Source organism: Phoca vitulina, unplaced genomic scaffold, assembly GCF_004348235.1.
Source record: "Phoca vitulina isolate PV1807 unplaced genomic scaffold, GSC_HSeal_1.0 scaffold18, whole genome shotgun sequence".
Taxonomy (NCBI): Eukaryota; Metazoa; Chordata; class Mammalia; order Carnivora; family Phocidae; genus Phoca; species Phoca vitulina.
The window spans coordinates 34,507,441-34,523,253 of record NW_022589721.1 but is presented as its reverse complement, the minus strand read 5'-3'; the positions used below and the strand labels follow the sequence as shown (position 1 = coordinate 34,523,253).

Here is a 15,813-nt window from a genome sequence, read left to right as displayed (position 1 = left end):
CCCCCCCCCCCCCCCCCGTCGGATACTGTGGGCGAGCCCACTACAGACAGACCCGCACCTTGTGCCCCAGCGGGGTCTGCCTCTGAGGACAGTATGGATGTCTTGTGTGTAACCACGGAGGGTGGTGCCCCGAGGAAGGAACGGCAGAACAGCTTTCCTGCAGACCCTCTCCCAGGTATCATCTCCCACCCCCACGGCACGTCCAGTCTGCCTGTCACCCCCCAGGAGAGCAGACAGGAGAGGTCCCTCGGGTCGTCATACACAACAGTCTCAGCCCTGACATTCTCCAGTGCCCAGCTGCCTCCGACCACCCAGTGACCCCGGCCAGTCAGCAGCAACCAGCTGCCCCTGTGGCAAGACCAGCATCCAGGAACCTGAGGGCTGGGTGGGATCCGAATCCAGCTCTGTCCCAGCCCCAAGCGGCGGCTGGGGTGGGGTGGGCAGCGCCTGGGGCTCTCCTTCCAGGGTAGGAGGAGGACAGGTGTCTAGGCAGTTCAGGGATTGGATTGATGCCCCCTGGGGATCCAAAAGAGGCCCCCATGTGGCCTTCCAGAGCTAAAGGCAGCTTCTCCCAGCCTAGGCTCCCTCACAGGCCCTTGGGAGGCAGGTGGACTGGAGTGGACCGGGCGGGGCTTAGGTGTCAGCGTGAAGTTGGGACAAGGGGAGAGGCACATCTGGAGCCCAGGATGAGCCTGATGGCCACAGCCAAGGGCTCAGGCTTCATCCAGAGCACAGCGGGGAGCAGGGCATGGCCAGAGACAGAAGACCGCCACTGGCATGCAAGGCTGGGCTTAGCCATGCAGGACTCTAAGCTTGTGGAGAGCCAGGAGGCTGCTGCCCGGATCTGCCAGGGGGTGTGGCTCGGGTTTTTATCTAAGGTGGGACAGTGGCTAGAAAGGTGGATGGGTCAAAGGGAAGGGAGTGGTCCTGGTGGACAGGGACAAAGGGCAGGGGTCAGAGTTTGGAGGGCTGTGAAGTCTGCGAATAGGTTGGGGCTCAGAGTGTGTGACCCCATAGGACAGGTGCTGAGGCCTGGGGCAAAAGTGACAAGTTTTGTGGGCTGAGCTCACATTGGGCCAGGCACGGGAGCAGGTCAGCCCAGGCAGCTGCATTTTACAGTGGAGGTAATGAGCCAGAGAGGCCCAGCGAGTGGCCCTGGGCCCCCCCTCGCCCCCCTGTACTGCGGACAGAGACACACAGGTGGGGGGCCACCTGACTTGTTCAGTACACGATTTCGTTCAGGGCCCACGAAAATGCACTAATGCCCAAATCAGAAGAAAAAAGCCAATATAATAAAGAATCCAGCCTGGATTATATTTTCTTCATGCCAACAATCATAAAATAATGGTTTTCTTTTTATGGAGGAAGGGGCCCACAAAGAAGTACCTGGGTCACAGGGGCCATAAAGGAACCCTGAGTGGGGGCTTCGTGCAGCCAGAGCCCCTGCCTGGAAACCAGGGTGCAGGCGCTCCCGAGGGCCTGGGAGGAGGAAGGGCCCCACCAGCACGGAGCAACATGAGACAGGGCCGGGCACCCTCCCGGCACCCCGCCAGCCAGGGGGCATCCTGGGACCCGCTCAGGGTCACAGACAGCCCCTGTACAGTGTGTGTCTACACATGGTGGGGGGCGGGGAGCGGGCCCCGTGCCGCTGCCCCAGGAATGTGTCTCCCTGCCCCTCCCCAGGCCCCTGGCCCCGACATGGCCCGTCGCTCCCAGAGCTCCTCGCAGGGGGACAACCCGCTGGCACCTGGGTACCTGCCACCTCACTACAAAGAGTACTACCGCCTGGCAGTGGATGCCCTGGCTGAGGGAGGGCCAGAGGCCTACAGCCGCTTCCTGGCATCTGAGGGGGCACCTGCCTTCCTGTGCCCTGAGGAGCTGGAGCACGTGAGCCGCCACCTGCGGCCCCCACAGCATGTTGCTCGCGAGCCCCCCGAAGGCAGCCCTCCCAATGTGGACATGGACGGCTCCTCGGGCACCTACTGGCCCATGAACTCCGACCAGGCAGTGCCTGAGCTTGACCTGGGCTGGCCCCTGACCTTCGGCTTCCAGGGCACTGAAGTCACGACGCTGGTCCAGCCACCACCGCCCGACAGCCCCAGCATTAAGGACGAGGCCCGAAGGATGATCCGCTCTGCCCAGCAGGTGTGCTGTCGCGGGCTGGGTGGCCAGTGGGGCAGGGCCCGAGCCGGACCTCGCAGCATGAGCGGAGTGTGCGGTGAAAGGAAAATACCAGCGTTTCCAGCTTAGGGGGCAAGGGCGAGGCCAGGGCCAACTGGCCACGCCTCTCCAGCCTTCGCGCTACGGCACAGGCTCCCTGGCAGCCAGCTTTGGGGGGCGCGAAGTGTTTGGTTATTGCAGGCTGCGGGGGGCACGCTGCACAGTTTTGCTTGCCCTTGGTCACGCCCAGTGCCCAGAAACTCAAGGGCCCTGGGATGCTAGGCCCCCTTCCTGGTCTGGATTTATGGTTCAGAGAATTCTCTAGTCGAACCTTTGACCCAGGCTTGACCCCACCAAACAGGTGGCAAACAGCAAAGGGAGCCAGACATGGAAGCGGAGGCAGCAGATCCAGAAGCTAGAGACCCCCAACTGCCCTGTGCACCCTCTACAGCGGTCTCCTCCCAGGGGCAGAGCTAGGGCCTGGGCTCGGCCATCTAGGGCAGGGCAGTGTGAGGTGCCTCTCAGGGGCCTCATTTGCCTTGCCCCTTCCCCAACAGGAGGTAGGCCCTGTGCCTGCCTAGGGCTCCATCATGGGCCACCCACCCACCAGCAGCCCCACACCCCCTCTGGTAGGCCTTTTCCTCCTGACTCCCCTTCCCTGGCAGGGCCCCACTCTCCCATGGGATGGGCTAGAGGGCGATTTGCCGTGTTCATGGGTGATCCTGAGGCCTTGCCCGGGCCAGGCAGGAATGGCTAGAGAATAGTAGGACAGCAGAGGGGTCTGTCCTCTGTCCCTAACCTGCCCCCCGCAGGTGGTGGCCGTGGTGATGGACATGTTCACCGACGTGGACCTGCTTGGTGAAGTGCTGGAGGCAGCGGCTCGCCGGGTCCCGGTCTACATCCTCTTGGATGAGATGAATGCGCAGCACTTCCTAGACATGGCCGACAAGTGCCGCGTCAACCTGCACCACGTGGATGTGAGTGACCCAGGGGGTGTGTAGGGAGGTGGAAGACTCCCCTGCAGAGACCTAATGCCTCTCCCTCCCCAGTTCCTGCGCGTGCGCACTGTGGCAGGCCCCACCTACTACTGCCGCACTGGGAAGTCCTTCAAGGGCCACGTGAAGGAGAAGTTCCTGCTAGTGGACTGTGCCGTGGTTATGAGTGGCAGCTACAGGTGCGCGCAGCCCGCAATCCCGACACCTCCCCACCTAAGGGCCCCCGCCTAAGGACCTCGCCTGCCCAAGCCCTAGTCCAGTGGCCCCTGGCACAGCACCCCCCCCCTCCGGTCCTTGCAGACTTGACGCTTCAGAACCACAGGTGGCCTTGCGCGTCCCCGCTGCTGCTCAGCCCCGCCCCCTCCTCCGGCGCTGGCTCCGCCCCTCTCCTTGACTCTGATCTTGACCCCCGCCCCACCCGCAGCTTCATGTGGTCCTTCGAGAAGATCCACCGAAGCCTGGCGCACGTGTTCCAGGGCGAGCTGGTCTCCAGCTTCGATGAGGAGTTCCGCATCCTGTTCGCGCAGTCCGAGCCTCTGGTGCCCTCAGCCGGGGCACTGGCCCGCATGGATGCTTACGCCCTGGCTCCATACGCGGGAGCCGGGCCCCTTATGGGCGGCCAGGTGACCGGGGCGCCGACCCCTTTCTCCTTCCCCAAACGAGCGCACCTCCTGTTCCCACCGCCTCGGGAAGAGGGCCTGGGTTTCCCCTCCTTCCTCGACCCCGACCGCCACTTCTTGTCTGCCTTCCGCCGGGAGGAGCCAGCGCGGATGCCCGCGGGAGCCCTGGAGCCGCACGCGGGACTGCGGCCGTTGTCGCGGCGGCTGGACGCGGAGGCAGGACTAGGGGGAGAGCTCGCGGGCCCGCGGGGCTTCTTTCAGGCCCGGCATCTGGAGATGGACACCTTGAAGCGGCACAGCTACGCGGCCGCCGACGGCACCGGCGCGGTGGAGAACTTCGCGGCTGCGCGGCAGGTGTCACGGCAGACGTTCCTCAGCCACGGTGACGACTTCCGCTTCCAGACCAGTCACTTCCACCGTGACCAGCTCTACCAGCAGCATTACCAGTGGGACCCGCAGCTCGCGCCGGCGCGGCCGCAGGGCCTGTTTGAGAAGCTGCGCGCTGGCCGCCCCGGCTTCGCCGAGCACGACGACTTCGCGCTGGGGCCCGGGCCACGCTTCCCCGAGCTCGGCCCCGACGGACACCAGCGGCTGGACTACGTGCCGTCCAGCGCGTCGCGCGAGGTGCGCCACGGCTCAGACCCCGCCTCGGGGCCCGGGCCCCGCGGCCTGGAACCCAGCGGAGCCCCCCGCCCCAACCTGGGCCAGCGCTTCCCGTGCCAGGCAGCGGCAAGGCAGGGCGCAGACGCCGCGGCCGACGCGGAGCAGGAGCGCAGGGGCGGGCCCGAGGGGCGGGCGGGGCTGCGGCACTGGCGCCTGGCGTCCTACCTGAGCGGTTGCCACGGCGAGGACGCGGGCGAGGAGGGCCTGCCGGCACCCATGGAGGCTGAGGCCTATGAAGACGACGTTCTGGTGTCCGGCGGCCGAATGGCCCCCGGGGACCTGCTCCCCTTAGCCTCCCGTGCGCCCTACCCGGCCAAGGGCCTGGGGCCCTGCTCCGGCGGCGGTGGTGGCGACAGCCCAGAGCGCGAGGGCCTGGAGGAGGCGGGGCTGGCCAAGCAGGACTCCTTCCGCTCGCGCTTGAACCCGCTGATCCAGCGCAGCTCGCGCCTGCGCTCCTCCCTGATCTTCAGCGCTTCGCAGGCCGAGGGCGCCGGTGGGGCCATGGCGGCCACTACCGAGAAGGCGCAGCTGCTGCACAAGGAGCAGGCGGTCAGCGAGATGCTGGGCCCCGGTGGCGAGGCCATGCGCTCCGCCACTTCCACCAAGGTGGCCGAGCTCCTGGAGAAATACAAGGGCCCGGCGCGTGATGCCGGAGGGCCGGGGGCCCCAGTCACAGTCGCCAGCCATAGCAAGGCTGTTGTGTCCCAGGCGTGGCGGGAGGAGGCGGTGGCGCTGGCTGGGGCGGGGAGCGAGCGCCGCAGCCTCGAGAGTTGCCTGCTGGACCTGCGCGACTCCTTCGCACAGCAGCTGCACCAGGAGGCTGAGAGGCAGCCGGGAGCCGCCACGCTTACTGCCACCCAGCTGCTAGACACGCTGGGCCGGAGCGGCACCGACCGGCTGCCCTCTCGCTTTCTCTCTGCCCAGGGCCGCTCCGCCTCCCCACAAGGGCGGGTCAGCCCCCCGCTGGAGGGGCCAGGGCCGCGCCAGGCACCTCACCCTGAGCCGAAAGGGAGCCCCACCTCGGCCTATCCCGAGCGCAGGGGCAGCCCCGTCCCCGCTGTGCCAGAGCGCAGGGGCAGCCCGGTCCCCGCTGTGCCGGAGCGCAGGGGCAGCCCGGTCCCCGCTGTGCCGGAGCGCAGGGGCAGCCCGGTCCCCCCTGTGCCAGAGCGCAGGGGCAGCCCGGTCCCCGCTGTGCCGGAGCGCAGGGGCAGCCCGGTCCCCCCTGTGCCGGAGCGCAGGGGCAGCCTCAGCCTTCCCTTCTCCGAGGAGTCTCCCAAGACTGGGGTCGCGGAGGAGACGGCCGGCGGCCCCATGGAAGTCTTGCGCAAGGGCTCCCTGCGCCTCCGCCAGCTGCTGAGCCCCAAGGCTGAGCGGCGCACGGAGGAAGAGGGCGGCTTCCCAGCGCCGCAGGAGAACGGGCAGCCCGAGAGCCCCCGGCGGCCGTCGCTGGGCAGGGCTGAGAGCACGGAGGCTGCCACTGGAGACGAGCGGGGCCCGCGGGCGCGCATGGGCTCCACCACGGCCAACGCCTTGTACAGCAGCAACCTGCGGGACGACACGAAAGCCATTCTGGAGCAGATCAGCGCCCACGGCCAGAAACACCGCGGGGTCCCCGCCCCGGCCCCGGGCCTGGCTCACAGCAGTCCTGAGCTAGGCCGCTCACCAGCTGCTGGCGGCCTGGCCCCTGACATGTCCGACAAGGACAAATGCTCTGCCATCTTCCGCTCGGACAGCTTGGGGACCCAGGGAAGGCTGAGCCGCACCCTGCCTGCCAGCGCCGAGGACCGCGACCGGCTGCTGCTCCGCATGGAGAGCATGCGCAAGGAGAAGCGCGTCTACAGCCGGTTTGAGGTCTTCTGCAAAAAGGAAGAGGCCGGAGGCCCGGGGGCAGGGGAGGGCACAGCAGAGGACGACACCAGGGACAGCAAGGTGGGCAAGTTCATGCCCAGGATCCTGGGTACTTTCAAAAGGAAGTGAGCCTCCTGGCGCCCCAGCCCTGGACCAGGTGCCCCCTCGCTACCACCCACCAGGCAGAGCACCTGGCTCTCCTCCCCTCAAGGCGGCGTGGAAGCGGCTGAGCACCGCCAGAGCTTGGCTGCGCCCGGAGCTCACCCAGTAGCTCGCCTGCCTTTTGCCCTGGCCGCTCCCCGCTGGGGCGCCAGCCCCTCACTGCCCCACGCCTCACTCCTCCAGCTCCACCTCTGCCCCTGGGCCCTGAGCCTCCCATTCCTGCGCATCTGCCTCCACCATCTCTCTGGGCTTCAGGTCCCCTTTAGACCTTCATTCACCTCAGGGCCCCATCTTTTTGTGCCTTACGCCCCCACCTTTTGGGGGGCCCATCTCTTTGTGCCTCCGTCCCCCATCTTTGGGGGCTCCATGTCTCAGGGCTTCCGTGTCTCAGGGTTCGCCTCTGCTCACTGCCTCCTGGCTCTACGGCTTCCTCACAGCTGCCTCTTGCCCACCTCCTGGCAGCCCCAGCCTCTCCCCTGGCCAGCCGGGGTCTCCCCCTCCACCCCCGGTGGCTCAGGGTTCACTTCCTGCCCTGCTTGCGTTCCTCCTCACTGCCTCCCTCTCTGCGTCCTGGCAGCCGTTTCAGTGGCCCACCCTGGGGAGGCAGAGCTGGCTGACTGTCCTGCCAGGAGAACGGAGACCGACCCAGCCTCTCTTCCTGCAGGGCTGCAGCCGGCACCCCAGACCCCCACTAGGGGTGAGAGCGCCGGGGGCGCAGCACCATAAAGCCAGGTCTCCACGCATGCTGGGCCTCGGCCCTGCCCTGGAACGCTTGTCCTCGAACAGCTGAGGGCAGGGCTCCGGTGTGGTGGTGCCTGAGCCCGGCCCATTGCTCCAAGGGTCCTGGTCCTTCGGGTGCGCAGCAGACCCCAGCTGCACCCTGGTCTGGATCCTTCCCTCTTTGTCACCAACCTGCAAAGTCAGAGCTTCCCCACCTACCTTTCCTGTATCTTTTTCACCTCTGGAGAGTGACTTTGATTTGGAATAACACATTTTAACACCAAATGCTTAGGAAGTCCCCCACTGTAAGTGCTAGCATTGTGAAGTTAGTGTTTCTGCACCCCTTTTTTTTTTTTTTTTTTTTTTAAGAATAAGAAATCGAAATCACGCAGACTGGGAAAGGATTTAAGGAACAAGGCCACTGAGCAAAGGCAGCAGTTCTGACTCCAGACAGCTGGAGAAGGGAGGGCGGGGAGGCTGGGGGGTACTTTGGTTCAGGTGGAAAAGGTCACTGAGGAGCCAGATGCGCTGGAGTGTTTTTTGGCCTTGATGTGCTTGCTCACCTGTTCGCTCTCGCGTGCTTGGCGCGGCCCGTTGCTAAGGGGGAGCCCATGCAGCCTCCTGTCTGCATCCTCCACGTCGTGCTGAATAACACGTCTCAAATGTGATTCTGCACATTTTGGTGTTAACAATAAAACACAACAAAATATTCCAACACATTCCTAAATACATATATTAATCACCCAGTTAGTATATTGCAAATGTTAAGTCTTGGGAACTCACATTTCCCTCCGGACGGCACCACCCATCCCTGTGGGGCCCACTAAAGACCCCCCCCATCTGTACTGCAGCCACATGGAACCCTGGAGACTCCGCCTCACCTTCCCATGACCCGCTCCCCTAAACAGGCAAATGCTTTCATCCACTACTCCCACTCCTCAATTCCGCCAGCCCTCTGCCTAGGCACACCCCACTGGCACTCCCCTGAGGGCTCCTGATCACCAAGCCCAGCAGACACTTCCCAGCCCCCTCGCCCCCAGACACCAGTGCCCAGGTGTCCGGATCCCTCAGCCCCTCCAGCCGCCCCGTGTTTGCAGGGCTGGGCTTCCTGGGGCCCCACCTGCTCCTCTCTGGGCTGTGGCATTCCTTCCCACTGCCTCATCCGTCCCCCTCGTCCATCACCTGGGGGCTATGCCTCAGGCTCTAAGAACTCAACCGACTACCCGCTGGGCAGCCTGGTCTCCTGACTGGCTCACCTCCAGGCCAGAACTGGGGCATTTACTCTTGCCTCCTTTCTGGGCCTCCTCCCAAGTCCTCTTGAGCTTTCTCCATCTCTTGCAACCAACCACCTGGTCTGGGCCCGCCCTCTGCCCAGCTCTCCCTGCCCTTCCCACCTGTGGCTCTCCTAGCAGCCAGCAGCTTTTACAGGTGAGCAGAGGTCCTGCTCCTGGCAGCCCAGCCCCCAACACAGCACAGGCCGCATCCTTTAGACTGTGAGCTCCAGCCGGGCAGTTGGGAAGTGGCCTGTGTGTTCCAGCCCCTGCCCGGGGTCAGGTGTGGTGCAAGGCACACCCGGAACCATGAGACAGGTGCCCACAGGGCCCCTTGAAACTCTACAGCTCCCACCCCCCTGGACCCACCCCCCGCCAGGACAGACTGGCTGCCAGTCACTGTTGGTGGCCCAGAGCACAACGGTCACAGTCAGGGGCTGTAGCCTGGGGCACTGCCCTGTCCTCCCATCCACGGCCACTCTCGCTCAGGGTCACAAATGCCCTCAGGTGATGGCTTGCACTGAGGCAACAGGTGCAAGTCTCTGCCCCCCCCCCCCAGGGCACCCTGGGGTAGCCTTGTCCCTCTGATAGTGTTCTGGCACCAGGCAGGCCCCAGAGCATTTGTGGAGAGAGGAGGGGAAGCTGGCCCCGAGGAGCCCTCCAGGCCAGTCACTGGCGCTGTGAGCCTCCAGGGAGAGCAGGGGGCACAGGGCAGACAGGGGCCACCCAGGGACAGCAGGTGTCCTCGCAGCTTCTCCTGGGCTCTGTACTAGACATGGGGGTCCTCCGAAGGGGGTGGACTCCAGGCAAGGGGTGGTGTGGCCTCAGAGGGAGTCCCTCACTGAGAATAGAAGATAGGCAGGAAGGCTGAGTGGGGATGGACAAGACTTTATTGGAGGAAGTGATTGGGGATGGGTGGGAACCTCATCTACTCCCCCAGAGAGGCCTGGACAGGCTCCCTGGATCTCAAGAATATGGCCAGGCAAAAGGACGAGCGGGTAAGAGGGGGTGGAGAGCATGGGGTACTTGGGGGCAAATCCCGGGCTGGGAGAGGGGCGGGGGACTGCGCGAAGGGCCGCGGCTGAGCAGAAGAGCTGGACTGAAGGCTGGTAGGGCACCTTAGGCGCGTGGCCCGGGAAGCAGGGGCAGGCGGCCCAGCGCCGAGCGGCAGACGGTACCGTAGGCCTGTGAGTAGCCCCCGAGTGCAGCCCTTGCAGCGCCCTGGGCTCCCTGCGAGGCCGAGGCGCTGAACATCCTCCGGCCCGGCCGAGGCTCGGGCCGGGCATCCGTGGGAAGGCCGCGAGGGACCTGCACGGTCGAGGGGTCGCATAAGGGGCGGGACCAGAGGGAGCAGAGAGCACTGACCCGGGCGAACCCGGCGAACCCAGCGGCCAAGGGGGCGGGAAGGACGGCAAGGGAGCGGAGGGCCGGGGATCCCGGCGAGCTCACCCGTCGCGCGCCGGTCGCCCTCACCCCACGGCCCGGATTCCAGTCGCTCCGGATTAGGGCCTGGACGGCCACCTGGGCGGCGGCCTGCGAGGCCAGGGAGGACGCCGCCCCCTTCCCGCTGGGCTTCACCTGGGAAGAGGCGTGTCACGGGGTCACTGCAGGGGCCCTTGGAAAGGAGCGAGAGAGACCCTCCCGGGCCGACCTACCCACGAGGGTGCCGAGGGGGCCTCCACCGTGGCCCCAGGGGGCCTCTCCCCTCTCCCGAGACCTCCTGGGGGCAGAGGCTGGAGCAGGGGGGCCGAGTTCCGCCACGGAAGGTTCTTGGCTCCGCAGGCCATGTCTGTGGGGTGCGAAGATCAAGCCTCAGGGTCAGTCCGGCGCGGCGGACGCTTGGTGGCTCCACCCAGAAGGGGCAGGGGCCGTGCTCCGTGCGGGGCGGCCGTCCGAGATCACACACCGTGCGCGGACTGGTGACCCGGGCTGCTCTGAGGTCTGCGTCCGGGGTTCTGCGTGGGCGAGCCCGGGGGCAGCTGAGGGACGGCTCTGGGGTCGAGCAGGTGCGCCTGGGGCTGGGGGGCACTGGGCTCTGCCCCCGCGAGTGTGCCCCCCAGGCCCTTCTCTCTGGGGATGTGGCTGTTGCCCCTGCGCTCCAGGATCATCTGCGGGAAGGGAGGGGCGCTCAGAGGTGCACGGCGCGGGTGTAGAGGGCTCTGGGGGTCGCTGAGGCAGGGGAAGGCCTTGAGGGTGAGCGTGGATGGGGGACGGTGGTGGTCGCGGCCAGAGCACCTGATAGACGCGGCTGCGATACTCGGGGGCTGAGAGCTGAACTCCTTCGAGCACCGGGAGCCGCACAGCCGAATCCAGTGTCCACTCACGAGCCGGGCAGTGGAACCTGCGGGGAGCCAGCGAAGCGGGTGTGGGAGAAGCGAGACTCGCGCTGCCGTCAGGCGGGCCTCTCGGGCCTCTCCGACCGAGCCCAGATCCGCGACCCAACACCCAGCCCCAGCCAGGGAGGAGCTGGTCGGGATGCCGCCCTCTCCCCCGCCCTACCTCTGCACGTAGGGGTGCTGCAGTGCCCGGGCTGCGCTAAGCCGCTTCTCCGGGGCAAATACCAGGAGTCCCCTGAGGAGATCCAAGGCCTCCGGGGGTGTGTCTGGCGGCAGGAGGGTGTCCAGCGTCTGCCGTGGCCTGCGGGCGCCCGCGTGTTGTCCCCTCTCCAGGTCGGCGCCCCTCCCCACATCCGTATCCGTGGCAGCTCTGCTTCCGACCCTGACCCTCCGCCCAGCACCACTTAACTGTCCCGGTGCATCTCCCCTCCCCACGCAACACCCTCAGGCAGCCTGGGAGGGCGGCGAGACCCCTCCCTGCCTTGCCCTCCGGTCCCTTCCTCTGCGTGCCCTGCTCCGTTCCTGTGGGCCTCCCCACGCCTCAGGCCATGCTGGGTGACGCTGGAGATTCCTCATTTTTAGCGTAACCAAACTGCTGGGTTGGGGACCGCCATGGGAAGACCAGGGCCCAGGTCTGGGCTGACAGACTGGCCAGCAGGTTGACCAGAAGCGTGCCAGAGCCAAGCTCCTAAGCAGCCCCACTCACCGGGACCCCAGGCAGGGCAGGATAGAGGCACTGTAGCTTGAGCCAAGAGCCAGGAGGTCTGCAGGTGGGTGGACAGGAGGTGTGTGATGGGGAGGGCCTGGTCCAGCTGGGCAGCCCAGGGAGGTCTGGGGCCAGCTGTCTCCTCCTGCGCTGTGGAGTGCCTGTCTCTCTGCAGGGCTTGGGCTGCCTGGCGGGACCGAGCTTGAATACCTGGATTCATGCTGTGTGCACACTCCTGCTCCTGCATGCGTGCCTGCCCTCGCACACTCCTGCTCCCATTCCTGCACACGCACTCCAGTCTGGGCATTCCCACCTCCATGGAAGAGCCCCCCCACTTCCACCTGGGGAAGACAATAGGGCTCCCCCCCCCGGATCCTCCCCCCCCACTCCCTCCCCCAAGGAAGAGGAAGGACTCCCTAGACTACCTACCCCCACGCCTCTTCCCCCGACCTCTGCCGCGCCACTCCCAGCACAGCTGCCGGACCTGCTCCCACCAGCCTCCGCTCTTGTCCTGACCCAGCTGGACCCTTCATGGGCACTGCTTGGCCCTCGAGGACCCCTAGCTTCTCCCTGGGCCTAGCATGCATAGGGCCTGCCCTTTCTTGTCTTCTGAGGCTCTGGACCCTTCCCGTCCCCCTCGTCCCCAGCCTCCTCCCCACCAGTCCTGGCCGGTACCGTGCTGTCCCCCCACAGCTGTGTGTGCTGACTCTCAGACTCCCTGATGCCCAGCAGGCCCCTGCACACACTCACCCTCCTTGGATGGTGGTGGGATGGTCTCCAGGATCAGCTCCAGCTGGTGCAGTGTGGATGTGCCAGGGAACAGGGGCCTCCCCCGAAGCATCTCCCCCAGGATGCAGCCCAGACTCCACATGTCCACCCCAGGGGTGTACCTGGGGCAGGAAGGGGTGGAGGCATGGGGGGACCCTGGAGGCAGAGGTGGAGGGAGGAGGAGAGACATTCAAGGGGGCGGGGTCTGGAGTGCTGGGAGGGAGCCAGTGAGGATGCATGTCGGGGCACAAGAAGGCTGGGCAAGAGGATATGGGGGGTGCTGCAGGGGAAGGTGAAGGTAGGATTGCAGAGGTGGGTGGGGGGAATGATGCTCTTACCAGCTTGAGGACAGCAGCACCTCGGGAGCCCGGTACCAGCGTGTGGCCACGTAATCTGTCAGGGCCTGGCCCTCAGACCCCTCAGGGAGGCCGCTGAGGGAGCGGGCAAGACCAAAGTCGCAGAGCTTCACCAAGCAGCTGGAGTCCAGGAGAATGTTGGAAGGCTGCAGGAGAGGAGGTGGACTGAGGGCTGTCAGGGGTGGGTGCACACAGTGGGGGGACAGGGCCCACGAATGGAGAACTGGTGGCACCTTCTGGTCCCGGTGGATGACGCGTCCTGAGTGGATGAACTTGGTGGCCCGTAGGAGCTGGTAGAAGATGTAGCGCTTGTGGATGTCCTTCAGCAGCCTGCCCTTACAGATGACAGCATTCAGGTCGGTGTCTAGGGGAGCATGTGGGTCAGCCTGGGGGCCCGGGCAGAGTGCACAGGTCTGTCCCACTTTGGACCCTCCTGTGGCCACAGTCCCCAGGTCCCACTGGCCACCCTCGAAGCCCTGTCCCTGACCCTGTCCTGGGCACACACACTTCCAGTGGTTCTGGCAAGCTTCTCAGGCCCGCTTGCTGTCTTTGTTGGTACAGCAATAAAAGTCTGTGGGATTACTTTTAATACTTTATTTCCTGTTGCCTTGTTTTATAAAACGGGTAGAAAAAGGAAAATATAGCTGCCAACAGTGGAGAAAGCAGGAGCCTTGTGGAGGGGGGCTCAACGTGGTCACTGACAGGCCCAAGTGCTGACGCACACCAGCTGTTTGTCCTTGCCCGCCGAGGAACTGCCCTAGCTGAGGGCTGGCCGCTATGGTGACCCGAGCAGCAAGGGGGGCGTACAAAGGGAGGCAGGCCACTGGAGGGTCCTGTACCAGGACTGAGCAAGGCCTCACTCACCCATAGACTCAAACACCAGGTAAATGTCCCTGTCATTCTCCGCCCGGATCACATCCAGGAGGCGGATGATGTTGGGATGGTCCCCAAGTTCCTAAGGAGAGAGCCAGGGGCTGTGTGCTTTGAGGGGCGAGGGTCTGGGCTTCTCCCCTTGTTTGGAGAAACTGCACCTGGGGAGGTGGTCAGATGGCCCTGGCCACTCACCTGGAGCAGCATGATTTCCCGGAACGTTCTCTGGAATGAGACAGAAACGTGAGTGTGGGTATGGAGGAAGAAGGAAGCCCACTTCTTGAAAGTATCTATAGGGATTGATGCTCGTCACCCACACCCACTCACCAGTTGCACCAGTTGCTCTGAGCAATGACAGAAACCTGCTGTGAACAGGCTTCAAAATAACACCGGAGCTAGCTACTAGGCAGCAGGGAGTCACCCCACACCCCTGCCCTTGTCCTTCTCACACCTCTTCTCCACTCACTTACCTGGGCATCTGTCTTATCTCTAAAGGCATCAAAGATTTTCTTGATGGCCACGACCTCGCCAGTCCTCCTATCCACTGCCTTCCACACGATGCCATAGGCCTGTGAGAAGGCTGGTTAGCTTGTGGGGCACAGGGCCAGACTCCTGCCCAGCCCTCCCCTGCCCACCAGACTGCTCCTCCTCCCCGCTCTGGCTCCTGGGAGGGAATGAGGGTGTGGTGAGGGGCTGTGGCTCTGGGTGAGGTCCCTGCAGCTGCAGGATGCTCAGCTCGCTGCCCAGGAGGGTGATGGCAAGCAAGGCCCAGGAGGAGATAAGCTCACAGATGGGAGATTCTGGGTGGGAGATGAAGCCTGTTCTGGGCACCTCTCCCCTCTTTCCCATCCTCCCTCCAGCCTATTAGCAAATCCTATTGGCTCCACATTCAGAGTTCATCAGAATCCCACCACTTGCTACCATCTCTGCTGCCGTGCCTGGTCTGAGCCTCGTGCCTCTCCCACATCTCCTGTCTGGATCACTACACTAACCTTTTAGCTGGTCTCCCTAGCCCACACCACTATCCATCCTCTACAGAACAGGCAGGGTGAGTCTTGTGGCACCAAAGTCTGCTATCAGCCTCTGTGTCATGCCCAGTAGAAGCTCTTGCAGCTTCCCAAAGCCGCAGGTGATCAGAGCCCTCCCCCTAGCCACTCCTATCCAGTTCACACCAACTCTGCTGCTTCCCCACAGCCAGCAGGTCCTTGCCTCAGGGCCTTTGCACTTGCTGTCTGCACTGTTTGGAACATTCTTTCTCTCCTCCCCCGGTACACACCCACACAGTCACACACCTTCACATACACTCATACACAATCCCACACGCTCTCGCACACAAATACAAATGCACATTTGCTCACACAACGCTCTGGCTCTCAATCCGTGACCATTTACCCACTCAGGCCCTTCCTTGGCCAGGCTTGGGATCCACCCATCGCCCTCAGCGACTGGAGTGGGCCGGCCCGGCCTCCTTAGAGTGTCCTATGGGCACCGGAAGAGGCAGCTGGGAGCAGGGGACGCGGGGCAGCGGGGCACTGGGGAGGGGGTTTGTCCAGGGTCCCACCGGCCTGAGACCCCTGGGCTCCCTTGGAGTGGGGCACTGTTAGAGCCCTGTTACAGGAAACTGAGGCCCGACGGGCTCGGTGTCTTGCCCAAGGCCACCCTCCAGTCCGTGGAGGAAACGGGTCGCGAGCCCAGGACCCCGGGCAGCGTCGGAGAGAACAGCCCTCCCACTGGACCTGCCCCCGCCCTGCAGGGGGCCGGGCTCACCCCCTTCCCCAGCCGCCGCTTGAGCAGGTATCGCTGGGCTACGTGGTGGTCCACCTCCGCGGCGCACATGCCGGCGGGTGGGCGCCGGCGGGCCTCTAGACGCCGGCAGGGCTGGAACTGTTGAGCCCGGTTGCCTTGGAGACTGGGCCCCCTCCCTTGCGCCTGCGCGGCGCAGGTGTGGGGCGGGGCGTGCGGCCCAAGCCCCGCCCCCCACCTCCGGCTCCTGGCCCCGCCCCGCCCACCCGGCCCCCGGCAGCGCCTACGCAGCGCCCGGGTCCCCGAAGCCAGGCTGCAGGCGCGCGTGCGTCCGCGCGGTGCCCCTTCCACCGCCTCCCAGCTCCGCCGATGTGGTGCGGGCGGTTAGGGCGGGGCTCGCAGACCCCCCCCCCCCGCAACTACCGAGCGGTCTGGGGCGGGAGCGCCGGGACTGGAGGGCGCTGAGGGTTCGGGTCAGGGCCAGGGAGCGCGGGGGGCGGCTCTCGGGGCGGGGGCGTCCCGCCGGCAGCGCAGCCCAGGCCGGAGAAGCGAGCGCGCACACCCGGTGGGAGCGGAGAACGCCGCACCCTCTTCG

At 65.3% G+C, this 15,813-nt stretch overlaps 2 protein-coding genes across 5 annotated transcripts; one reads left to right on the top strand and one right to left on the bottom strand.

Annotated features, from left to right (window-relative positions):
• The first annotated feature begins 25 nt into the window (after positions 1–25).
• On the top strand, positions 26–7,916 carry FAM83H (family with sequence similarity 83 member H). 2 transcript variants are annotated; one of them, XM_032415962.1, is made up of 5 exons: positions 26–175; positions 1,684–2,145; positions 2,973–3,137; positions 3,210–3,334; positions 3,580–7,916. In XM_032415962.1, the coding sequence occupies exons 2-5, from the start codon at positions 1,699–1,701 to the stop codon at positions 6,413–6,415; spliced, it is 3,573 nt and encodes a 1,190-aa protein (XP_032271853.1). In that variant the 5' UTR covers positions 26–175; positions 1,684–1,698; the 3' UTR covers positions 6,416–7,916. The 2 variants fall into 2 exon arrangements, with proteins under 2 accessions (XP_032271853.1, XP_032271852.1); XM_032415961.1 differs by having other exon boundaries at positions 26–2,145.
• A 1,411-nt stretch (positions 7,917–9,327) lies between these two features.
• Positions 9,328–15,377, bottom strand: MAPK15 (mitogen-activated protein kinase 15). Of its 3 annotated transcripts, none has more exons than XM_032416059.1 (14): positions 15,243–15,377; positions 13,946–14,044; positions 13,671–13,700; positions 13,470–13,560; positions 12,839–12,969; positions 12,588–12,751; positions 12,232–12,371; positions 11,482–11,539; positions 10,939–11,076; positions 10,675–10,780; positions 10,346–10,547; positions 10,095–10,228; positions 9,889–10,017; positions 9,328–9,747 (listed from the first exon to the last, which is right to left on the bottom strand). In XM_032416059.1, exons 1-14 carry the CDS (start codon positions 15,309–15,311, stop codon positions 9,559–9,561), a joined length of 1,680 nt encoding a protein of 559 aa, XP_032271950.1. In that variant the 5' UTR covers positions 15,312–15,377; the 3' UTR covers positions 9,328–9,558. The 3 variants fall into 3 exon arrangements, with proteins under 3 accessions (XP_032271950.1, XP_032271951.1, XP_032271952.1); XM_032416060.1 differs by having other exon boundaries at positions 9,913–10,017; XM_032416061.1 differs by lacking the exon at positions 10,939–11,076.
• Between the last annotated feature and the right edge of the window lie 436 nt (positions 15,378–15,813).

Bases quoted from the DNA above. Each gene is read 5' to 3' on its own strand.
- FAM83H (XM_032415961.1), top strand. From the start codon at position 1,345: ATGGTTTTCTTTTTATGGAGGAAGGGGCCCACAAAGAAGTACCTGGGT. The intron at 2,146-2,972 runs GTGTGCTGTCGC...TGCCCCCCGCAG, and splicing joins TGATCCGCTCTGCCCAGCAG to GTGGTGGCCGTGGTGATGGA. The intron at 3,138-3,209 runs GTGAGTGACCCA...CTCCCTCCCCAG, and splicing joins TCAACCTGCACCACGTGGAT to TTCCTGCGCGTGCGCACTGT.
- MAPK15 (XM_032416059.1), bottom strand. From the start codon at position 15,311: ATGTGCGCCGCGGAGGTGGACCACCACGTAGCCCAGCGATACCTGCTC. The intron at 14,045-15,242 runs GTGAGCCCGGCC...GCCTTCTCACAG, and splicing joins AGCGGCGGCTGGGGAAGGGG to GCCTATGGCATCGTGTGGAA. The intron at 11,540-12,231 runs GTGAGTGTGTGC...ACCCACCTGCAG, and splicing joins CCCACCACCATCCAAGGAGG to ACCTCCTGGCTCTTGGCTCA.